Source organism: Astatotilapia calliptera, chromosome 3 (assembly GCF_964374335.1).
Source record: "Astatotilapia calliptera chromosome 3, fAstCal68.1, whole genome shotgun sequence".
NCBI classification, from domain to species: Eukaryota; Metazoa; Chordata; class Actinopteri; order Cichliformes; family Cichlidae; genus Astatotilapia; species Astatotilapia calliptera.
Window position 1 is genome coordinate 15,120,159 of NC_137424.1, and position 25,507 is coordinate 15,145,665.

Consider the following 25,507-nt stretch of genomic DNA (forward strand, 5'->3'; position numbering starts at 1 on the left):
TGTTTTAAGCCCCCTGCTGTACTCACTGTACACTTATGACTGTGTAGCCACATCCGACACCACCTCTATTGTCAAGTTTGCTGACGACACTGCTGTTGTGGGCCTGAGCTCCGACAACATCGAGACGGCCTACCTGGAGGAGATTAGGAACCTGGAGACCTGGTGCCAGGAGAATAACCTCCTCCTAAACATCAGCAAGACTAAGGAGCTGATCGTGAACTTCACTACAAAGCAGGCGAGGAATTACAAACCCCTCATCATCAGTGGCACGCCAGTGGAGAGAGTGGACAGTTTCCGATACCAGGGTGTCCACATCACTCAGGACCTGTCATGGTCCTGTCACATCAACACCCTGGTTAAGAAAGCCCGTCAGCGTCTCTTCTTCCTCAGAAGACTTAGAGACTTCCATCTGCCACTGAAGGTGCTCAAGAACTTCTACTCCTGCACCATCGAGAGCGTCCTGACGGCAAACATCTGCACCCTGTTTGGGAACAGCACCAAGCAGGACAGACGAGATCTGCAAAGGGTGGTGCGCTCGGCAGAACGCATCATTCAATCAGAGCTCCCTGACCTGCTGTCCATCTACACCAAGCGGTGCAAGTCCAAAGCTAGGAAGATTATGATGGACCTCTCCCATCCCAACAATGGACTCTTCTCACTGTTGAGGTCTGGGAAGCGCTTCCGCTCCCTTAAGGCCAAAACAGAGAGAATGAGGAGGAGCTTCTTCCCCCAGGCTATTCGGGGCCTGAACCAGGTGTAGGACTGGACTCTCCCAAACACGTCACTATAAGACTGGACTCTCACACACGTCACCACACGCACCACCACACATTTCCTATAATCCTATAATTCCTATAATTTATAATCCTTATCTTTATAATCTCTTCTGCTATTTGCACATTCTTTAATGTAAATTCCTAAGTTAATTTGTAAATTTTTGTAGTAAACTGTAAATTGTAAATATTGTAAAACTTTTCTTCTGTCATTTAATGGTCGGGCATTGTACAGCTACAAGCATTTCACCCCCATGTCATACTGTGTATGGTTGTGTGTGTGTGACAACTAAAATTTGAATTTGAATTTGAATTATTAAAGCAGACAAACTACAAGCTCATTTTCATTCCAACAAGTCATCTTCTGACCTGGACTAACAACACTGGTCTCTATGTGCAGCTGGCTGTGAGACCAGTGCTCAGGGAGCATCTACAAAGTGCAACACTGAAAGAACATCACACACTCATTTGCTTCCAGCACTTTCACACAAACATCTACTGTCATTATTGTCACCAAACTCTGTGCATCCTTTATTGCAAATTCAAATAGGATCAAATGGTCAGACAAAAGAGGGTTATGAGGAAATATGATGAAATGTTGTGTATTAGCAGCAAGTTATTGAATCATTTTCCTCAGAAACCAAACAAAATGATTGACAAACATGTTTTTACAAACTCAGTGTTGGACTTGGATCAGCAGGATAAGCTGATGTTTAAAGGCATTTGAGTCTCGCTGTATGAGAGTCCAGTTATTACTCAATATTTATGGATGATGTTCTTTCAGTGTTGCACTTTGTAGACGCTCCCTAAGCCTCACAGCCAGCTGCACATGGACCAGCTGACATTACCCAGCATTAGAGGTGGGTGTAAAAAAATGGATTTTCCTATTTAAATGGTTTTAATTTGAATAAAGCGATGTTGATTCATTCAATCCTGAATTGATTTTTAATATAAATGTATTTTGCCAGAATCTCAGGTTAAAGCTCCCAAAAGTATTTCAACAACAACCAACCAGATAAAACAGTAAATGAGAGCAGCTAAACACACAAAGATGGAAACACAGAGCGTGGATCGTTCACTCGACGGCACGTACACGGACACGCCGTCGGGGCTGAAAGTGGACAGCTCACAGATCCTGAAGCTGCAGGTTTCATCTGTCTCCAACCAAAACTGACTGAACCAGCAGCAGAAGAAGATCCAAACTACGCTTTACGTTTGATGAACATCGTCATGAATTCTCTCTGACTTTGACGTTTACTTCCTGCACAGCTCTCTCTCTCTCAGTGTACTTCAAGAACAGTTTACCTTCAAAAATCTGTTTCCTGCATTATTCACTGCTTATTACGCACCAGTCTGCTGTTGTGTTCACTGCTGTCGGCCTCCGAAAACAAAGCCTCATTTCTGCTGTTCAATACTGAAGAAATTTCAACATTTTAAAATGATGACAGACTACAAACTCTCAGCTGTGTCTGTAATCAAACCTCTGTAACTTTGCTTCACTTCAGCAGCATCAGCTCATGTTCACATGTTGATTCATGGTTTGCTTCAGTTTTTGATGGACTGCAGAATATTTTGAAGGTTATCTGCTATAAAAAGCCAGAACAGGAAAATCTGCTTCATGTGTTTCTGTTTGATCCTCAGTGACTTTGACACAAAGGCCTCTGCTGTGATGATCACACCTCTGATCAAGTCTCACAGTGTCAGCTTTGTTTTTATACATATGGATATGTGCTGATAAATGATCAGAATTATAATATTTCCCACTGTCTGCTGTGTGCCGTGACCTTTGACCTGCTAAAGACAGTCAGCTGTGGATTATTCATTGTTGTGTCTGATACTTAGAACTGTGAGGAAGAACACTACACAGTTAATCAGGGTCCCCTCTCTCTGAATCAGGAAAGGTGGGCAGGCCGCGTGTGGGCCGCGGGCCATACGTTGAGTCTCAGTGTTTGAAATGTGAACATTGTTCTGCTGCAGTCAATGGACTAAACCAGAGAAGAAGAAAACAGACTTTACCATGAAGATCCTCAGTGTGGATCAGTATAATATCAGCCTGATGTCTGCAGTTTAGTGTCAGCACAACTTTCGCATCATATTCATCTCAGCACAACTAAAACATGCTGACTGACCTCAGAGTTTCAAGTCCACATCCTGGACTCTCCAGAAAACCACACAGATGCTTCACTCCTGAATCCAGCAGGTTGTTGTTCAAGCTCAGGTCCAGCTCTCTCAGAAGGGAGGGGTTGGACTTCAGTGCTGCTGCCAGATAATCACAGCTGATCTCTGACAAACCACAGCGACTCAATCTGTATAAAGAATGAAAGATGTAAGTTTATTAGACAAAGTGTGAGCTTGAAATCATTCAGTGTTTCATCATCTGTTCAGAGCTGAAGAAGGTTCAGAATGTAGAAGTTTAGAAAATGGAAACTCCAAACAGCTGAAGCCAACAGGAAGCAGCTTCAAACAAACACAACAAGAGAAAAAACTCTGAATGTTTCACATTAAAGTCGTACATTTATCATAAAAACAGGACAAAGACTTGAAAAAGTCGTGTTTTTCCTTCCAGGAACCACAAGGCTTCACTTTTAAAGGTGAAGTGTGAAAGAAATGGACATATTTGAAGTCCAACACCTTTTTCCAGTCACATTATTAAAGCAGACAAACTACAAGCTCATTTTCATTCCAACAAGTCATCTTCTGACCTGGACTAACAACACTGGTCTCTATGTGCAGCTGGCTGTGAGACCAGTGCTCAGGGAGCGTCTACAAAGTGCAACACTGAAAGAACATCACACACTCATTTGCTTCCAGCACTTTCACACAAACATCTACTGTCATTATTGTCACCAAACTCTGTGCATCCTTTATTGCAAATTCAAATGGGAATCAAATGTTCAGACAAAAGAGGGTTATGAGGAAATATGATGAAATGTTGTGTATTAGCAGCAAGTTATTGAATCATTTTCCTCAGAAACCAAACAAAATGATTGACAAACATGTTTTTACAAACTCAGTGTTGGACTTGGATCAGCAGGATAAGCTGATGTTTAAAGGCATTTGAGTCTCGCTGTATGAGAGTCCAGTTATTACTCAATATTTATGGATGATGTTCTTTCAGTGTTGCACTTTGTAGATGCTCCCTGAGCCTCACAGCCAGCTGCACATGGACCAGCTGACATTACCCAGCATTAGAGGCGGGTGTAAAAAAATGGATTTTCCTATTTAAATGGTTTTAATTTGAATAAAGCGATGTTGATTCATTCAATCCTGAATCGATTTTTAATATAAATGTATTTTGCCAGAATCTCAGGTTAAAGCTCCCAAAAGTATTTCAAAAACAAGCAAACAGATAAAACAGTAAATGAGAGCAGCTAAACACACAAAGATGGAAACACAGAGCGTGGATCGTTCACTCGACGGCACGTACACGGACACGCCGTCGGGGCTGAAAGTGGACAGCTCACAGATCCTGAAGCTGCAGGTTTCATCTGTCTCCAACCAAAACTGAGTGAACCAGCAGCAAAAGAAGATCCAAACTATGCTTTACGTTTGATGAACATTGTCATGAATTCTCTCTGACTTTGACGTTTACTTCCTGCACAGCTCTCTCTCTCTCAGTGTACTTCAAGAACAGTTTACCTTCAAAAATCTGTTTCCTGCATTATTCACTGCTTATTACGCACCAGTCTGCTGTTGTGTTCACTGCTGTCGGCCTCCGAAAACAAAGCCTCATTTCTGCTGTTCAATACTGAAGAAATTTAAACATTTTAAAATGATGACAGATTACAAACTCTCAGCTGTGTCTGTAATCAAACCTCTAACTTTGCTTCACTTCAGCAGCATCAGCTCATGTTCACATGTTGATTCATGGTTTGCTTCAGTTTTTGATGGACTGCAGAATATTTTGAAGGTTATCTGCTATAAAAAGCCAGAACAGGAAAATCTGCTTCATGTGTTTCTGTTTGATCCTCAGTGACTTTGACACAAAGGCCTCTGCTGTGATGATCACACCTCTGATCAAGTCTCACAGTGTCAGCTTTGTTTTTATACATATGGATATGTGCTGATAAATGATCAGAATTATAATATTTCCCACTGCCTGCTGTGTGCCGTGACCTTTGACCTGCTAAAGACAGTCAGCTGTGGATTATTCATTGTTGTGTCTGATACTTAGAACTGTGAGGAAGAACACTACACAGTTAATCAGGGTCCCCTCTCTCTGAATCAGGAAAGGTGGGCAGGCCGCGTGTGGGCCGCGGGCCATACGTTGAGTCTCACTGTTTGAAATGTGAACATTGTTCTGCTGCAGTCAATGGACTAAACCAGAGAAGAAGAAAACAGACTTTACCATGAAGATCCTCAGTGTGGATCAGTATAATATCAGCCTGATGTCTGCAGTTTAGTGTCAGCACAACTTTCACATCATATTCATCTCAGCACAACTAAAACATGCTGACTGACCTCAGAGTTTCAAGTCCACATCCTGGACTCTCCAGGAAACCACACAGATGCTTCACTCCTGAATCCTGCAGGTTGTTGTTCAGGCTCAGGTCCAGCTCTCTCAGATGGGAGGGGTTGGACTTCAGTGCTGCTGCCAGATAATCACAGCTGATCTCTGACAAACCACAACGACTCAATCTGTATAAAGAATGAAAGATGTAAGTTTATTAGACAAAGTGTGAGCTTGAAATCATTCAGTGTTTCATCATCTGTTCAGAGCTGAAGAAGGTTCAGAATGTAGAAGTTTAGAAAATGGAAACTCCAAACAGCTGAAGCCAACAGGAAGCAGCTTCAAACAAACACAACAAGAGAAAAAACTCTGAATGTTTCACATTAAAGTCGTACATTTCTCATAAAAACAGGACAAAGACTTGAAAAAGTCGTGTTTTTCCTTCCAGGAACCACAAGGCTTCACTTTTAAAGGTGAAGTGTGAAAGAAATGGACATATTTGAAGTCCAACACCTTTTTCCAGTCACATTATTAAAGCAGACAAACTACAAGCTCATTTTCATTCCAACAAGTCATCTTCTGACCTGGACTAACAACACTGGTCTCTATGTGCAGCTGGCTGTGAGACCAGTGCTCAGGGAGCGTCTACAAAGTGCAACACTGAAAGAACATCACACACTCATTTGCTTCCAGCACTTTCACACAAACATCTACTGTCATTATTGTCACCAAACTCTGTGCATCCTTTATTGCAAATTCAAATGGGAATCAAATGTTCAGACAAAAGAGGGTTATGAGGAAATATGATGAAATGTTGTGTATTAGCAGCAAGTTATTGAATCATTTTCCTCAGAAACCAAACAAAATGATTGACAAACATGTTTTTACAAACTCAGTGTTGGACTTGGATCAGCAGGATAAGCTGATGTTTAAAGGCATTTGAGTCTCGCTGTATGAGAGTCCAGTTATTACTCAATATTTATGGATGATGTTCTTTCAGTGTTGCAGTTTGTAGACGCTCCCTAAGCCTCACAGCCAGCTGCACATGGACCAGCTGACATTACCCAGCATTAGAGGCGGGTGTAATAAAATGGATTTTCCTATTTAAATGGTTTTAATTTGAATAAAGCGATGTTGATTCATTCAATCCTGAATTGATTTTTAATATAAATGTATTTTGCGAGAATCTCAGGTTAAAGCTCCCAAAAGTATTTCAACAACAACCAACCAGATAAAACAGTAAATGAGAGCAGCTAAACACACAAAGATGGAAACACAGAGCGTGGATCGTTCACTCGACGGCACGTACACGGACACGCCGTCGGGGCTGAAAGTGGACAGCTCACAGATCCTGAAGCTGCAGGTTTCATCTGTCTCCAACCAAAACTTGTCACAGGCTGGGTCTCCGACCCAGCACTTTGAGTTTTCTTTGTATTGTTCTTATTTTTGAGATGTTGTTAGTTTTTGTGTTATTTCCTATTTTTTAGGCAGTTATTGTTCCTGGGTTTTCTATGTTTGAGTTCTTGCATTATTCATCACGTATTTGGTATGTTAAGTTTGTGTTGTCATGTCTAGTTTTAGTGTTTCCTGTTTTATTCTGACAGTGTCATGTGTTCTTTGGTCATTGTATTTAGTTTCACTCCTCCTGGTCCTGTCATTAGATTCATGTCAGTCAGCTGTTTCCTCATGTGTCTCCACTTCCCCTGATCACCTCATGTGTGTATTTAAGCCTTCTATTTTTTGCATGTCATTGTCAGGTCGTCTGTTTGCATCCCCATAGTGTTTCGTCATAGTTTACTCAGTGTTCATAGTTTGTCATCGCATTTTCACTGAGTTTCTTAGTCCTTTAGTTTTCTGAGTGTTCACAGTTTTCTTAGTTTTCATAGCTTCATGCTTTTTCGTGTGCCAACATCCAAATATAGGATCGTCTTCTGTTCAGCCAGCAACTCCGCCTTTCAGCATCTGCTTTTGGGTCCTGTTTCCATTCACATCGGTGCACCCCGCCGTGACAAAACTGACTGAACCAGCAGCAGAAGAAGATCCAAACTACACTTTACGTTTGATGAACATCGTCATGAATTCTCTCTGACTTTGACGTTTACTTCCTGCACAGCTCTCTCTCTCTCAGTGTACTTCAAGAACAGTTTACCTTCAAAAATCTGTTTCCTGCATTATTCACTGCTTATTACGCACCAGTCTGCTGTTGTGTTCACTGCTGTCGGCCTCCGAAAACAAAGCCTCATTTCTGCTGTTCAATACTGAAGAAATTTAAACCTTTTAAAATGATGACAGATTACAAACTCTCAGCTGTGTCTGTAATCAAACCTCTAACTTTGCTTCACTTCAGCAGCATCAGCTCATGTTCACATGTTGATTCATGGTTTGCTTCAGTTTTTGATGGACTGCAGAATATTTTGAAGGTTATCTGCTATAAAAAGCCAGAACAGGAAAATCTGCTTCATGTGTTTCTGTTTGATCCTCAGTGACTTTGACACAAAGGCCTCTGCTGTGATGATCACACCTCTGATCAAGTCTCACAGTGTCAGCTTTGTTTTTATACATATGGATATGTGCTGATAAATGATCAGAATTATAATATTTCCCACTGTCTGCTGTGTGCCGTGACCTTTGACCTGCTAAAGACAGTCAGCTGTGGATTATTCATTGTTGTGTCTGATACTTAGAACTGTGAGGAAGAACACTACACAGTTAATCAGGGTCCCCTCTCTCTGAATCAGGAAAGGTGGGCAGGCCGCGTGTGGGCCGCGGGCCATACGTTGAGTCTCACTGTTTGAAATGTGAACATTGTTCTGCTGCAGTCAATGGACTAAACCAGAGAAGAAGAAAACAGACTTTACCATGAAGATCCTCAGTGTGGATCAGTATAATATCAGCCTGATGTCTGCAGTTTAGTGTCAGCACAACTTTCACAACATATTTATCTCAGCACAACTAAAACATGCTGACTGACCTCAGAGTTTCAAGTCCACATCCTGGACTCTCCAGGAAACCACACAGATGCTTCACTCCTGGATCCTGCAGGTAGTTGTAGCTCAGGTCCAGCTGTCTCAGATGGGAGGGGTTGGACTTCAGTGCTGCTGCCAGATAATCACAGCTGATCTCTGACAAACCACAGAGACTCAATCTGTATAAAGAATGAAAGATGTAAGTTTATTAGACAAAGTGTGAGCTTGAAATCATTCAGTGTTTCATCATCTGTTCAGAGCTGAAGAAGGTTCAGAATGTAGAAGTTTAGAAAATGGAAACTCCAAACAGCTGAAGCCAACAGGAAGCAGCTTCAAACAAACACAACAAGAGAAAAAACTCTGAATGTTTCACATTAAAGTCGTACATTTATCATAAAAACAGGACAAAGACTTGAAAAAGTCGTGTTTTTCCTTCCAGGAACCACAAGGCTTCACTTTTAAAGGTGAAGTGTGAAAGAAATGGACATATTTGAAGTCCAACACCTTTTTCCAGTCACATTATTAAAGCAGACAAACTACAAGCTCATTTTCATTCCAACAAGTCATCTTCTGACCTGGACTAACAACACTGGTCTCTATGTGCAGCTGGCTGTGAGACCAGTGCTCAGGGAGCGTCTACAAAGTGCAACACTGAAAGAACATCACACACTCATTTGCTTCCAGCACTTTCACACAAACATCTACTGTCATGATTGTCACCAAACTCTGTGGATCCTTTATTGCAAATTCAAATAGGATCAAATGGTCAGACAAAAGAGGGTTATGAGGAAATATGATGAAATGTTGTGTATTAGCAGCAAGTTATTGAATCATTTTCCTCAGAAACCAAACAAAATGATTGACAAACATGTTTTTACAAACTCAGTGTTGGACTTGGATCAGCAGGATAAGCTGATGTTTAAAGGCATTTGAGTCTCGCTGTATGAGAGTCCAGTTATTACTCAATATTTATGGATGATGTTCTTTCAGTGTTGCAGTTTGTAGACGCTCCCTAAGCCTCACAGCCAGCTGCACATGGACCAGCTGACATTACCCAGCATTAGAGGTGGGTGTAATAAAATGGATTTTCCTATTTAAATGGTTTTAATTTGAATAAAGCGATGTTGATTCATTCAATCCTGAATCGATTTTTAATATAAATGTATTTTGCCAGAATCTCAGGTTAAAGCTCCCAAAAGTATTTCAACAACAACCAACCAGATAAAACAGTAAATGAGAGCAGCTAAACACACAAAGATGGAAACACAGAGCGTGGATCGTTCACTCGACGGCACGTACACGGACACGCCGTCAGGGCTGAAAGTGGACAGCTCACAGATCCTGAAGCTGCAGGTTTCATCTGTCTCCAACCAAAACTGACTGAACCAGCAGCAGAAGAAGATCCAAACTACGCTTTACGTTTGATGAACATCGTCATGAATTCTCTCTGACTTTGACGTTTACTTCCTGCACAGCTCTCTCTCTCTCAGTGTACTTCAAGAACAGTTTACCTTCAAAAATCTGTTTCCTGCATTATTCACTGCTTATTACGCACCAGTCTGCTGTTGTGTTCACTGCTGTCGGCCTCCGAAAACAAAGCCTCATTTCTGCTGTTCAATACTGAAGAAATTTAAACCTTATAAAATGATGACAGATTACAAACTCTCAGCTGTGTCTGTAATCAAACCTCTAACTTTGCTTCACTTCAGCAGCATCAGCTCATGTTCACATGTTGATTCATGGTTTGCTTCAGTTTTTGATGGAATGCAGAATATTTTGAAGGTTATCTGCTATAAAAAGCCAGAACAGGAAAATCTGCTTCATGTGTTTCTGTTTGATCCTCAGTGACTTTGACACAAAGGCCTCTGCTGTGATGATCACACCTCTGATCAAGTCTCACAGTGTCAGCTTTGTTTTTATACATATGGATATGTGCTGATAAATGATCAGAATTATAATATTTCCCACTGTCTGCTGTGTGCCGTGACCTTTGACCTGCTAAAGACAGTCAGCTGTGGATTATTCATTGTTGTGTCTGATACTTAGAACTGTGAGGAAGAACACTACACAGTTAATCAGGGTCCCCTCTCTCTGAATCAGGAAAGGTGGGCAGGCCGCGTGTGGGCCGCGGGCCATACGTTGAGTCTCACTGTTTGAAATGTGAACATTGTTCTGCTGCAGTCAATGGACTAAACCAGAGAAGAAGAAAACAGACTTTACCATGAAGATCCTCAGTGTGGATCAGTATAATATCAGCCTGATGTCTGCAGTTTAGTGTCAGCACAACTTTCACATCATATTCATCTCAGCACAACTAAAACATGCTGACTGACCTCAGAGTTTCAAGTCCACATCCTGGACTCTCCAGGAAACCACACAGATGCTTCACTCCTGAATCCTGCAGGTTGATGTTCAGGCTCAGGTCCAGCTCTCTCAGATGGGAGGGGTTGGACTTCAGTGCTGCTGCCAGATAATCACAGCTGATCTCTGACAAACCACAGCCCTCCAATCTGTATAAAGAATGAAAGATGTAAGTTTATTAGACAAAGTGTGAGCTTGAAATCATTCAGTGTTTCATCATCTGTTCAGAGCTGAAGAAGGTTCAGAATGTAGAAGTTTAGAAAATGGAAACTCCAAACAGCTGAAGCCAACAGGAAGCAGCTTCAAACAAACATAACACGAGAAAAAACTCTGAATGTTTCACATTAAAGTCATACATTTATCATAAAAACAGGACAAAGACTTGAAAAAGTCATGTTTTTCCTTCCAGGAACCACAAGGCTTCACTTTTAAAGGTGAAGTGTGAAAGAAATGGACATATTTGAAGTCCAACACCTTTTTCCAGTCACATTATTAAAGCAGACAAACTACAAGCTCATTTTCATTCCAACAAGTCATCTTCTGACCTGGACTAACACTGGTCTCTATGTGCAGCTGGCTGTGAGACCAGTGCTCAGGGACCGTCTACAAAGTGCAACACTGAAAGAACATCACACACTCATTTGCTTCCATCATCCAACCTGAAGAGGAAACAGAGACGCCTCCCCTTCAAAGTAAAAGCTGCTCCTTTTGGACACCGTATCAAAGAAAGTCTACAGTATAACATAGAAATGACAGAACAAAGTTTTGGTTGTTTTTAAATTGTGCAGAAATGAAACTACACTAAGCTCAATTATGTGACAGACATTTCATCCCATGTCAGTTTGGCCTCATCCTGGGCCGGATTATCCAGCACACACTCTGACCACAAGCCCAGGGGCCACGCACAGCTGGGCTCCATCCAAGAGACAGCAAACAAACCAACACAATAATAAAAAGCACCATGTGATCTTCTTACATCTTCAAGACAAACATAGTAAAAACATGAGCATATTTGTTTCCTGATAAAATGATGTGACAGGTAGAACAGAGTAAAGTGGTGGTGTTACAGCCTTTCTCCCCTCTGCTGCCGAGGCTGTTAGTCTCTCCCAAACTCAGCTACAGGACTTCCAAATGAATGAAAGCAGCAGAAGTGGCTTTACAAATGAAAGAGGAAGAGGAGAAGAAGAGGAGAGGGAGGCCACCCTGACCATCACTCCAGCTGAAAACATCACACTTGCATTATAGTTGGTGAGAAAATGTTGAGCAGGATGAGCTGCTGGCTAATCTGGAGGCTGTAGCAGCAGCTCACAGTCACAGTGGATTTCCACTCATGAAAAAGCTCTGGCTGCTTCATTTCTCATCTCATATCAGAGACTTTAAAGCTTCACTGAAGCTGTACTGTGATGCTTCCATATTCCAGTGAGGCCTCCATAATGATTTCAGCTGTTCTGTACACACACTGTGTGCCCTGTATGGCTCAAAGTCTCTGCAGCCTGTTTTTATCTGCTATCATCAGATCTTCATCATCCTCATTCACATCCCTCACACACTCTACAGCCTCATCAGCACTGACTTCATCTTCACTGACTGATGGAGCACAACATGAACCTGTGGAGGCTGAAACACTGTCCTGTCAAACATCTCCCCGTCACCACTCCACTTCTGTCAGCCTTTAAATGAACCCTGCTCAAGTCTGTCACTTCTGTTTGGAGCCAAAAGGAAAAACTGTTGTTCAGTCGTTTGGAAAGACAACATTTCTGAAAGCACTCAAACTTCTTCACATTTGTCTTCAGACACATCCTGAACATTTAGGAACTAAAGAAAGTTTCAAACATCAATCAAAGACCTGAAATATAGAAAAACAACAAATAGCCGCAGTCAGTGAACTCACCTCAGAGTCTCCAGTCGACGGTTTGGACTCTCCAGTCCAGCACACAGAAGCTTCACTGCTGAATCCTGCAGCTTGTGGTTTCTACTCATGTCCAGCTCTCTCAGATGGGAGGGGTTGGACTTCAGAGCTGAGGCCAGATAATCACAGCTGATCTCTGACAAACCACAGTCCATCAATCTGTATAAAGAATGAAAGATGTAAGTTTATTAGACAAAGTGTGAGCTTGAAATCATTCAGTGTTTCATCATCTGTTCAGAGCTGAAGAAGGTTCAGAATGTAGAAGTTTAGAAAATGGAAACTCCAAACAGCTGAAGCCAACAGGAAGCAGCTTCAAACAAACACAACAAGAGAAAAAACTCTGAATGTTTCACATTAAAGTCGTACATTTCTCATAAAAACAGGACAAAGACTTGAAAAAGTCGTGTTTTTCCTTCCAGGAACCACAAGGCTTCACTTTTAAAGGTGAAGTGTGAAAGAAATGGACATATTTGAAGTCCAACACCTTTTTCCAGTCACATTATTAAAGCAGACAAACTACAAGCTCATTTTCATTCCAACAAGTCATCTTCTGACCTGGACTAACAACACTGGTCTCTATGTGCAGCTGGCTGTGAGACCAGTGCTCAGGGAGCGTCTACAAAGTGCAACACTGAAAGAACATCACACACTCATTTGCTTCCATCATCCAACCTGAAGAGGAAACAGAGACACCTCCTGTTAGGTTTTGTATTGTTGATTGTCATTTATGCTTAGAAATATTTAACCATATATGCTTAGAGGTGTATAATCAATTGTGTCGTGATAGTCTGCAAACTTTGTGTGTATTAGAGACCACTCTGGGAGCATTGGAAGAGGTCGTACCTTGTCTTATTGTTTTATGGTAGGATTAACGTAGCTACGTCTGTTCTAGTTTAAGTGCTTTAACTGCTGGACTTCCTCACCGTATTATCTAGGGTGAGTCTACCCTCTTCCTGACCAAGGATGTTTGCTTTTGTGCTTTTATGTTATATGACCCTTTGATCAGCAACACACACACACACACACACACACACACACACACACACACACACACACACACACACACACACACACACACACACACACACACAGTACTCTTTGTTTGCATGTGGACGTCATATGTTAATGACCCTATGCATATTCATGTAACCACAATAAAAGGAGTGCTATGGGGAGCCTGGCTGAGAGTCTGATGGAGGTCAAGTGGTGGGACGCCACTTGGCTCTAGGCAGGTCTCCCTCATGCATGAGTAAACCAGAGAACTTTGGTGCCTTGTGTCTTGCTTTGCTGTGTAATTATATTGTCTTCAACGTTCCAGCGAATAGGTTCAAGCTACAAACCTATCACCTCCCCTTCAAAGTAAAAGCTGCTCCTTTTGGACACAGTATCAAAGAAAGTCTACAGTATAACATAGAAAAGACAGAACAAAGTTTTGGTTGTTGTTAAATTGTGCAGAAATGAAACTACACTAAGCTCAATTATGTGACAGACATTTCATCCCATGTCAGTTTGGCCTCATCCTGGGCCGGATTATCCAGCACACACTCTGACCACAGGCCCAGGGGCCACGCACAGCTGGGCTCCATCCAAGAGACAGCAAACAAACCAACACAATAATAAAAAGCACCATGTGATCTTCTTACATCTTCAAGACAAACATAGTAAAAACATGAGCATATTTGTTTCCTGATAAAATGATGTGACAGGTAGAACAGAGTAAAGTGGTGGTGTTACAGCCTTTCTCCCCTCTGCTGCCGAGGCTGTTAGTCTCTCCCAAACTCAGCTACAGGACTTCCAAATGAATGAAAGCAGCAGAAGTGGCTTTACAAATGAAAGAGGAAGAGGAGAAGAAGAGGAGAGGGAGGCCACCCTGACCATCACTCCAGCTGAAAACATCACACTTCCATTAAAGTTGGTGAGAAAATGTTGAGCAGGATGAGCTGCTGGCTAATCTGGAGGCTGTAGCAGCAGCTCACAGTCACAGTGGATTTCCACTCATGAAAAAGCTCTGGCTGCTTCATTTCTCATCTCATATCAGAGACTTTAAAGCTTCACTGAAGCTGTACTGTGATGCTTCCATATTCCAGTGAGGCCTCCATAATGATTTCAGCTGTTCTGTACACACACTGTGTGCCCTGTATGGCTCAAAGTCTCTGCAGCCTGTTTTTATCTGCTATCATCAGATCTTCATCATCCTCATTCACATCCCTCACACACTCTACAGCCTCATCAGCACTGACTTCATCTTCACTGACTGATGGAGCACAACATGAACCTGTGGAGGCTGAAACACTGTCCTGTCAAACATCTCCCCGTCACCACTCCACTTCTGTCAGCCTTTAAATGAACCCTGCTCAAGTCTGTCACTTCTGTTTGGAGCCAAAAGGAAAAACTGCTGTTCAGTCGTTTGGAAAGACAACATTTCTGAAAGCACTCAAACTTCTTCACATTTGTCTTCAGAAACATCCTGAACATTTAGGAACTAAAGAAAGTTTCAAACATCAAAGACCTGAAATATAGAAAAACAACAACAGCCGCAGTCAGTGAACTCACCTCAGAGTCTCCAGTCGACAGTTTGGACTCTCCAGTCCAGCACACAGAAGCTTCACACCTGAATCCTGGAGGTTGTAGTTTCTACTCATGTCCAGCTCTGTCAGATGGGAGGGGTTGGACTTCAGAGCTGAGGCCACAACTTCACAGTGAGACTCTGAGAGTCGACACTGAGTCAGTCTGTGATGATAGAAAATATAAAATGTGTTATTATAAAAGCAGAAAATCTGCATTATAAACACAGACTGAATGTATATGAAGACAAAACAGAGTGAGGTCATAATCTGATGAATCTGCTCTTCACATCTGTGCTTCAGCTCCTCTTACTGTGTTTGACATGACACAACGATTGAGTCTCTCTCAGACCTGCAGACTTTTAATGAGAATCTTTGTTTGGCTTTAATCTGCAGATGAAGGAGGAAGATGGTGTCACATTTAGGCTTCCATAATGTCCACAGTCTGTCACTGAGATCTGATCCAGAGTCAGAGTGAAGACACACATTTGGACTGTTTCCTGTTTTGACTCCAGAACATTTTGAATGAGTTCAGCTCAGTGAAGAGTTCCAGCTGGAAAGATGATCTCTGTTTGCTACCTGCTGTCAGGTACGACTGTTCACGTCCACACGCAGGAAAAACCTGCTGACTGTTACCAAACGGAGCAGAAATCTCATCACTGGACAATAATGATGAATGAACTCAGAGCTGCTGATATCAGATCTGATTTCAGGGGAACTAAACACAGAAATGATTGGCTCATTTGAGCTTTCTGAGCCATTATCTGCTGGTGTGTCGCTAGTTGGCAGAAAATGATTTGTATTCCTGTTCAGGGCTTCAGTGTTTATGAGTCCAGATCCAGGTGACAGCAAGTCAAAATGATGTTACCTGTCTGTGTCCAGCAGCAGCCTGTATTCACTTTGAATATTGTTATAACCTGACATGGATCAGTTTGTCTTTGATTGGTTTGTAAATGTCACTGTTTCCATTGGACCTGAGTGACGTACAAAGACAGAGAGGGAGAGAAAGGAGAGAGAGGATGGAGACAGCAAAGAGAGAGCAAACACAAACAGGTGAGAGTGGACAGGTGACCAAGGTCAGCAACCAATCAGAGAGCTTCTGTTTGACCCACAGTCACTGATGATGACTGCACATAACCAAGCAGTGTGTTACTCTGATATCAAATATGGATCCTGCTCTTATAATAATGATCATCAGATGATATTATTGTGTTATTTTGTAGCTGAATACGATGTTTGTGTGATTATCAGTGAAAGAAGCAGTGAGGAGGATGGAGAGAGAGAGAGGACAGAGGCTGAAGTTAGAAACACTAAAAGGATTTTTCATGGATTTCATGGATGATTTGAGTGATTTCCAGCAGGACACTTAAACATGTCAGTGGACGTCCTAAAGAACATATTCACTGATATGAAACGTGTCATTGAACAGGATTAATATCAGTGGAAACATGGTGGAAACAGCTGTGACTGCATGGATGTGACACACTTCAAATCTGTTCTCCACTCTTGGATTTGGGATCCATGGAGCTGCTGCTGAGTCTGTACAATAAAGGAATGGTGTGGAAGGTTGCAGCGTACGGACACAAACACTTTGTGGTTACAATCTGATTTTATTTTCAACATTAAACTACTAACCTACACTGATCAATGATGTTAATGATCACATCTGGACTCACCCAGCCTTTCTGCAGTTCCTCACAGCTGGAATCAGTCTCTGTCGTCCCTGCTCTGATGTGTTGTACTTCTGCAGGTCCAACTCATCCAGAACCTCCTCTGACATCTGCAGCATGAAGGCCAGAGCTGAGCACTGGATCTCAGAGAGTTCCTTCTTTGATCTGTTCTCTGACTTCAGGAACTCTTGGATCTCCTGAAATAATGAGAGGTCGTTCATCTCCATCAGACAGTGGAAGATGTTGATGCTTCTGTCAGGAGAGATTTCATCACTGTTCATCTTCTTCAGGTTGTTGATGACTCTCTGGATGGTTCCTGGACTGATCTCTGTCTGACCCAGCAGACCTACTAAGAGTCTCTGGTTGGACTCCAGACAGAGGCCATGAAGGAAGCGAACAAACAGGTCCAGGTGGCCATTTTCACTCTGGAGGGATTTATACATGGCTCTGCTCAGGAAATCATCCAGAGAGGACTTGTTGTATTTTTTTCCCAAAAAGTTCTTCAGCACCTTTGTCTTCCTGTTGGTGTGACAGTGGAACTTGTAGACAGCAGCCAGAAACTCCTGAATGCTCAGATGAACAAAGCAGTAGACTGGTTTCTGGAAGATCACACACTCTCTTTTGAAGATCTCTGTACAAACTCCTGAGTACACCGAGGCCTCTGTCACATCCAGACCACACTGCTCCAGGTCTTCTTGGTAGAACATGATGTTTCCTTTCTCCAGATGTTCAAACGCCAGCCTCCCCAGCTTCAGAAGAACTTTCCTATCAGCCTTCGTCAGCTCCTGTGGACTCGTCTCACGTCCCTCATGGTACTTGTTCTTCTTCCTCTTTGTCTGAACCAGCAGGAAGTGTGAGTACATGTCAGTCAGGGTCTTGGGCAGCTCTCCTCTCTGCTCTGTAGTCAACATGTGCTCCAGAACTGTAGCAGTGATCCAGCAGAAGACTGGGATACTACACATGATGTGGAGGCTCCTGGATGTCTTCATGTGGGAGATGATTCTGCTGGACAGCTCTTCATCACTGAATCTCCTCCTGAAGTACTCCTCCTTCTGGGCGTCAGTGAAGCCTCGTACTTCTGTTAGCCTGTCAACACATGTAGGAGGGATCTGATTGGCTGCTGCGGGTCGGGAAGTTATCCAGACGAGAGCCGAGGGAAGCAGATTCCCCTGGATGAGGTTTGTCAGCAGCTGGCTGACCGATGACTTCTGTGTGACATCAGACAGCAGCTTCCTGTTGGTGAAATCCAATGAAAGTCTGCTTTCATCCAGGCCGTCAAAGATGAACAAAAGCTGAGAGACAGCCAGCTTCTCTGCTGTGACCTTCTGTAATGTTGGATGGAAAACATGGAGCAGCTCCAGAAGACTGTACTGCTCATCTCTGATCAGGTTCAGCTCCCTGAATGAAAGCAGAACCACCACACTGACATGTTGGTTCTCCAAGCCCTCTGCCCAGTCCAGAGTGAACTTCTGCACTGAGAAGGTTTTTCCAACACCAGCCACGCCGTTGGTCAGAACCACTCTGGTGGATCTCTGTTGGTCAGGTAAGGCTTTAAAGATGTCCTGGCACCTGATTGGAGCGTCATGGAGGGCGTCCATCTTGGAAGCTGTCTCCAGCTGCCTCACCTCATGTTGGGTATGAACCTCTTCACTCTGTCCCTCTGTGATGTAGAGCTCAGTGTAGATCCTGTTGAGGAGGGTTCTACTTCCTGTTTCATCACTTCCTTCAGTCACACGTTCACATCTCCTCCTCAGACTGATCTTATGTTCATCTAAAACCTCCTGCAGACCAACATCTGCTGAAAGAAAGAAAAACAATGAGACTAAAGAGAAAGAAAACTCTTCAATGTCTGAACAACACAAGAAGTCCAGTTTTCAGAAATGAGTCCATCAGCAGACAGATGTTCAGTCTTACTTTGTACACAGCTGCTCTGACTGGCTGTCTGCAGTCCAGCTCTGCTTCTGGATCTTTCTCCACACTGGGGACAGAAGGAGTCTCCTGATGGAGCAGACTGGTCCCAGTATGAGGAGATGCACTGTCTGCAGAACCAGTGTCCACAGCTGGTAGAGACTGGATCCTTCAGGACGTCCTGACACAAAGCACAGCAGGACAGCTGCTCCTCCTCACAAACACCACTCCTCTTCCTCGCTCTGTGAACACATTTCTTTATCACTAAAACATTTACTGTCAGTGAAAAACATCCAGATGTGACCAAACTGCAGTTCCTCACAGTTCCTTTGATTTCATCAACACTAATGAGCTGCTCTTCCTGTCTGCCTGTCTCATTAAACACTGAGTGATGAATACAAACTCAACACTTCCTGCAGACTTCCTGACTTCACAATAAAAGCTTTCCATCAGAGAGAGACAGTTATGACTTTCACTGTTTTACAGCCGCTGTGTGCAGATTATCTGGGTCAGTTCACTCTGAAGCAGCTTAGAAGTGTCCGTGTAGAGCCGTGGTCTGACACACAGAGACTTCTGATTTTCTCTATTTAAACAAACATGATGAAGATGAGCAGGTTTCTCTTCTAGTATAAACTCTGTGTCTCTCTGGCTGGCTCATGATGGCTCTTCAGGTTTTATGTTTTGCTCTCTCCTGCTAGCGTTTTGCCTGCCTGGGTGGAGCTTGTAATGGCCTCTCACTCTTGGTCCACACAGCTATGATGATTACACCACCTGTTGCTGACTCACCTGGGCTTACCGGTAACCATTAAACGCTGCGGCATGGAGCAGTTTGTCGCTGGGACATTGACCCTCCTGTGTTCATGATCTCAGCTCATTGCTAAGAAATCTCTCTCTAAATTCACCAGTTGGGTTAACTTTGTGTATACTTTGAGTATATATTTCCCCGGACCTGGTTACAGACGCTTACCTGTGACTCCCGTGTGTGGCTGTGTGAGTGGAGAGCAGGACACGAGTGACTGAAGAGGAGTGAGTGTGGACTCCCTTCCCTCTTTTCCCTGGAGCCCTGGACCCCCTCCCCGACTCACTGTACATATATAGAGCACTGTGGTTCACCCCTTTGGTAAATAAACTGTCACCTTTTTGTTTGTCAGAACTCAGTCTGTGCTTGAGTTCCTCTGTTAGCCATGACATCTTGTTGGTTCTCTCTCTTCAGGTCCCTGTAAGTGTTTGATCTAAAACATTATATTTATTCTGCTTTGATTGTTTTGTGTGCTGAGGGACATTGTTGCATGATCCACTTTTTCTTATCACTCAAATATCCTGATACTTTCAGAAAGTTGGAGAGCTCTCCTGGCTTGCTTAGTCTTTGCTCTGTACTGCAGTACTTGCATTGGTCTTCATGTGAATCTACAACTGATCTGACATTGTGGCACAAACACAGTAAACAAACACTACGAGCACCTTGTTTCATGTGCAGTGGCTTTCTTCTCATTCTGCTACTCAACACTGTATGAAAAGCCTCTCACTGCCAGCATCCTTCCAGCCCCACGACAACAAGACCAACTCACATCTTCACAACACCAAGAATTTTTCCCCTTTTCTTTGGAGAAACTGAGAAGCCAATAGGATTGTAGCTCAAACTTGCTCACAGTCCTGCTTCATCAGGAGCAGGACTTGGGGCGACCGTAGCTCAGGGGTTTGGGAAGCGTATCTGTAACCGGAAGGTTGCCGGTTCGATCCCCGGGCTCTCTGTCCTGGTCGTTGTGTCCTTGGGCACAACGACCGCCTACTGGTGTTGGCCAGAGGGGCCGATGGCGCGATATGGCAGCCTCGCTTCTGTCAGTCTGCCCCAGGGCAGCTGTGGCTACAACCGTAGCTGCCTCCACCAGTGTGTGAATGTGAGAGTGAATGAATAGTGGCATTGTAAAGCGCTTTGGGTGCCTTGAAAAGCGCTATATAAATCCAATCCATTATTATCACTGCTCACTCCTACCTGTGTTGGTGCTGAATGGACAGTCATAGCCTGCTGCTAGCATGAATGCTAAATGTACTGCTGTGGATGATCAGCAGAACAAGATGTTGTCAGTTTGACTGTTTGCTGTATTTAAAGTGTTTTTCTCAGTTCGTCTGTATTCAAAGTGCATTCGGGGCTTTAGCTGACAGCTCTTTGTGCTAACAAACTAAACTCTCTTAGTTTAAGCCAACAGACTTTACCAAACACAAAGCCTGCTGCTGCCTCCATGGGTTAGCTTGTGTGACTGGTGTTTGCACCAATGAAATCTAAATCACACTAATGTGTCCTCCAAGGTGTTTGGTGGGAGCACTGAGTAAAACATAAGAGCTCTGGTAAAATAACAAACAGGGCTGTGAGAGCAACTGAAGTGATAAAAATACTGTTTAAAGATAAAAAACACTTTGATGTTCTCTCGTCACCTAACAAAGTCCAAACCCTGTGAACTATTTTAGCTTTAATAATTGTGGATTCAGGTATCCTGAACCCATCTTTGGACATTTGTAATTAAATATTTTAAAACTCCATCAAAGACTCCTGATGTGGCTGTTTGGAGAAGGAAAAGAGGGACAAAGTGGAGCGTTGAGCTGAGGCTTCATTCACTGCAAACCTACAGTTATGTTTTCTTATTTCTGCTGTTTGCATGTTCACAGCTGAAATAAAGCTGCCTCTTTGACTTCATCCTGTTGTGTTTGGGTCCAATCCTGCCTGCCACACAGCGCTACAGGACAAAGTCTAATATTTTTATCTTTTTAATGAATCTTTGGTCATATTTATCCAGGAAAACACAAACATGTAAAGGAGTCATCACAGGTCTCTGACCTCATTGGTCCAGGTTCAGCACTGAAGTCTGGAGGGTTTCTTTGTTTGGACCAGTCACTCCTCACAGACGGACAGCTGGATCCTGCAGACTGTGACCTCTGACCTCTGCAGACACAAACATGTTTTATTCAATGATCAATTCTCTGATAAAGTGATTGAAGCAGCTGTGATCACACAGACTGCAGATAATGCAGCTGTTTCCTGTCAGTAACAGTCCTCTTAGATTAGAGTTCAGCTTTTTACAGGAAAACAAATGTCCCTGAATGCAACAGTGAGACACAGTCTGCCTGTGTGGCTGTGATAGCTGCCGTTAGGAGCGCTCATGTGTTTGCAGTTAGACGAGGAGATGTTACCATCATGGACACGTTAACAAATCCTGCAGCATCACGTGGCACAAACACTTTGTGTTCCTGTCATCTGCAAGCAACAGGAAGTTCATTAATAAAGGCGGGATGGAGACGCGACTGTGATGGTTCTCCTTCATCCAGCTGTTACACACATCTGGGCTCACACGACGAGCCTTTGTCTAATACAGCAGCTGCTCTCTGAACACTTTTCTGAAGAGGAGCTGCACAAACCTTTGTTTGCTTTCTAGAGCAGCGTATCAAAGTCAAACTACCCACTGCTAGCAGCTGTTTCTATCATAGTTTAGGATCCAGATGTGTGAGGTCTAGATTTACACCTCTGATTAAAATACATAGTTAAAAACAGCCAATTGAGTCCAAATGTGTCTTAAACCAGATAAACTGACAGTTACAGCTGAGCCTGTGTGTCCTTGGAGACACTGCTCTGCTACAGAGATGCATTTTAGAAACCAGGAAACATCAAAATCATTTAAATCAGAGAGTTCTTGTTACTAACAGCTCACCTCTCTGCAGCAGAGACTTTGAAATTAACGAAGTCATCTTTAGACGCGTCACTCTTACAGGACACAGAGCTGGGTGGAGGTCCAGGCGGGTTCCTGTGAATAATGATGGAGCAGTGATGTGAGTGCTGAGCTGTGACATGGAGAAGAGTCATGGACAGTTAGAGATGGTCATCTCACCTCTGAGCTTTGGTCTGGCTCTCATGTTCCCCACACAGAGTGCTTTTAGAGGGAGGGACTCCCTCCTCTCTGTCCTCACACTGATCCATGCTGCTCAATTCACATCAGCTCACACACACTTTCTACCTTCACCTGCAGAGGAAACACAAATCAGCCCAGCGACACACTGACTGACCCACTCAGCACCCACTGATTAATTCAGACACGTTTTAATCCCCAAAAGTTGATTCTGTTCATCTGGATGTTTTCAGTGGGAGAAACGTTTCATGACTCATCCAGGTGACTCCTTCAGTCTCAGCTGACTGCAGGTTTCCAACCTTATAAACAGGACATTTGCACAATGGCTGGGAGGTCATGACCATTGATCAACAACCACTGATCAATGGCCATGAGTCCCATTCACAGAGAGTTGGGGAATGTCTGCAATCACAGCATTACCTAACCCTTACCTGGATGATTGAGCATCCAGACACTTTTTAATATTTTACTAATTTCTGAAGCTTTTTACCAACTTTGTTCAAATTGGTCTGCTGTCATTTTATTGTTGACAAAAAGAGATTTTGAGTTTGAGTGTTGACGTTTCCATGTGGGACTGTTGCTGCAACACCAGGATGTTACTACAGAATACACTTTATATTGTGAGCACTTGGATGTTAGTCCAGTTGTCCTAAACTGACACACCTGCACCTGGATTCATTCTGACCAGATTTTAGCCCAACAGTGTTTCATACTTAATACATCAGACACAAAGTCTGCAGCTGTCATTGTGTGCAGTGTGTGTGCAGTGTGTGTGCAGTGTGTGTGCAGTGTGTGTGCAGTGTGTGTGCAGCGGGTCACTGTGTCCTATGAGTGTTATACTACAATAAACAGAGCCTGACCGCGGGCATAAAGAGGGCAAAAACCCACTTATGCTCTAAAGATGAAGTTCAGTTTCTCTTCAAATGAGCCTCAGAGCATGTGGAGGGTCATTGAACGCATCACAGATTACCTCAAGAACAACAGGCTGAAGAACATAAAAACAAACGCAGAGTTTCTGTCTGACGGTTTGAACATGAAACAGGAATTATTGAGCAAAAACGGCCAGTTTACTAATTTATGATCAATCATCAACGCATTCACCTACAATACACGAATGAACATCACCAGTTAAACTGAAAATAACCTGCATACAAATACGACAGCAGACTATAGCGAACGAGCAGAGAAATGCATTTTATAGATGAAGTGTTGGCAGCGACTCTTAGGACAGCCCTGTCTCACTGTCAGCAGTTAAGATAAGATAAGATAAGATAAGATAGAACTTTATTAATCCCTCGGGTGGGTTCCTCTGGGAAATTCGACTTCCAAAAAGCACAGCAACGACCGAAGTTACAGTTACAGAATTGTTATATATATATATATATATATATATATATATATATATATATATATATATATATATATATATATACACACACACACACACACACATATATAAATACAGAGACAAATATAAATAAAATATACAAAGGGGATAAATAGAATAAATAGGAATAAAAAATAAAAATACAAGTGAATTGCACATTTCAAGTATTGAGTCTATTGCACTGTTGACTATTTACAAAAAGTATTGCACAAGGTATTGTACAGTGAGGTGAAGAGGAACTACAGCTTAGTTGTTCCCCCCTCCTTTGTCCTCCTGTTTCCCCTCCCTCTCCCCTCCAGAGAGGAGTTAAACAGTTTGATGGCGTGTGGGACAAAGGAGTTTTTAGTTCTTGTCTTGGGGAGAAGCAACCTGTCACTGAACAGACTCTTCTGATTGTTTATGACCGTGTGCAGAGGATGCCCAGCATTGTTCATAATGTCCAGCAGTTTCAACAGTTAAACAACATCCACACACTGGAAGCCCGTTTCCGTCACTAAAAAAAAGAAGGATCCAGAACTCGAAATTTCGACTTATTTTCTCGTAATTTCGACTTATTAACTTGGAATTTTGAACAAACTAAGTCAAAATTAAGAGTTAGTGCTGTCAATCAGTAATTTACGTGAATGACGTAATTTCCTTGTTACCCGGAAGCTGAAGCCCTCAGCTACAAATGCTACAGCTAAGACACCAGAATTACAGCCAGTCATAAATGCACAAGTCGCTGATTATTGTCTGTGTGGCTTCACAAATGATGAAATCCTTCTGTTATTAGCTGAATCACATGGCGTTAATATCAGCTAACGTACTCTCGAAAGCGCCGATTTGTTGCGATGCGGGTTTGAGTGCGCATTGTAGCTGGATTACTGATTGGCAGAACTAACTCGACATTTCGAGCTACTTTCCTCAAAATTTTCGAGTTATAAGTCGAAATTTCGAGAATGGATCCTTTTTTGTGGCGGAAACGGGCTTCCGTAACAGACTGATGGAGGCAGGAGAAGCTGCCTACAGACATCAGTCAGTGGATCCACAGTAACATCGAGTTCAGCTGCTGATCATCAACTGTTTCTGTCTCGTTCCTAGACTCTGATCTCACATAAAACGAAGCAGATTTATGCTGAAACTAAGCTGCACACAGCTGATGTTAGCCAGGAAAACAGTACAGACTGCTAACGTTACCTTAACATGGAGACGATCAACTGCGCCACAACATTCACGAAAGCGAAAGTAAAAGCGACGGAAGGAAACGCCCAGAGAGGCGTTTGAGGGACGGTCAGAGTCAGGAACCTCAGAAACGCATCAGGCTGGAGTTTAATTCTGTTTTCATCTTTAGAAACATCTGGAAATAGTTATAAAAACGCTGCGTAATAAAGAAAAATAGTGTAGATTAGTTTGAGTTGTGTTTAGCTGAGCTGTGTCTTTAATCTGAAGTTCATTTTGTGGAGGAGCAGCAAGACTTTCAGTGTTACTCTCAGAGAAAGCCTCCCAAATGTCTGTTGTCTTAATAGTGGAATTATCTGGAAAATGAACCAGTTCTTATGAGCTGCTTTTCAATATGAGCAGTCACAGCATTTTATACAGCGTGCTTCATTCACACAAGCACTTCTTTTTCTAACAATGACACTA

At 42.8% G+C, this 25,507-nt stretch overlaps 1 protein-coding gene across 1 annotated transcript in view; it reads right to left on the reverse strand.

Moving 5' to 3' along the window:
- LOC113034810 (NACHT, LRR and PYD domains-containing protein 12-like) overlaps positions 1–21,535 on the reverse strand; it is a 30,062-nt gene extending 8,527 nt beyond the window's left edge. The window contains exons 1-9 of the mRNA XM_080298185.1: positions 21,435–21,535; positions 18,608–18,843; positions 16,700–18,491; positions 15,013–15,189; positions 12,442–12,618; positions 10,523–10,699; positions 8,195–8,368; positions 5,235–5,411; positions 2,903–3,079 (exon numbers count right to left, since the gene is read on the reverse strand). Of these exons, the coding sequence (XP_080154311.1) occupies positions 2,903–3,079; positions 5,235–5,411; positions 8,195–8,368; positions 10,523–10,699; positions 12,442–12,618; positions 15,013–15,189; positions 16,700–18,491; positions 18,608–18,843; positions 21,435–21,439 (3,092 nt within the window). The 5' untranslated portion in view covers positions 21,440–21,535. The remainder of the gene's footprint in view (positions 1–2,902; positions 3,080–5,234; positions 5,412–8,194; positions 8,369–10,522; positions 10,700–12,441; positions 12,619–15,012; positions 15,190–16,699; positions 18,492–18,607; positions 18,844–21,434) is intronic.
- Between the last annotated feature and the right edge of the window lie 3,972 nt (positions 21,536–25,507).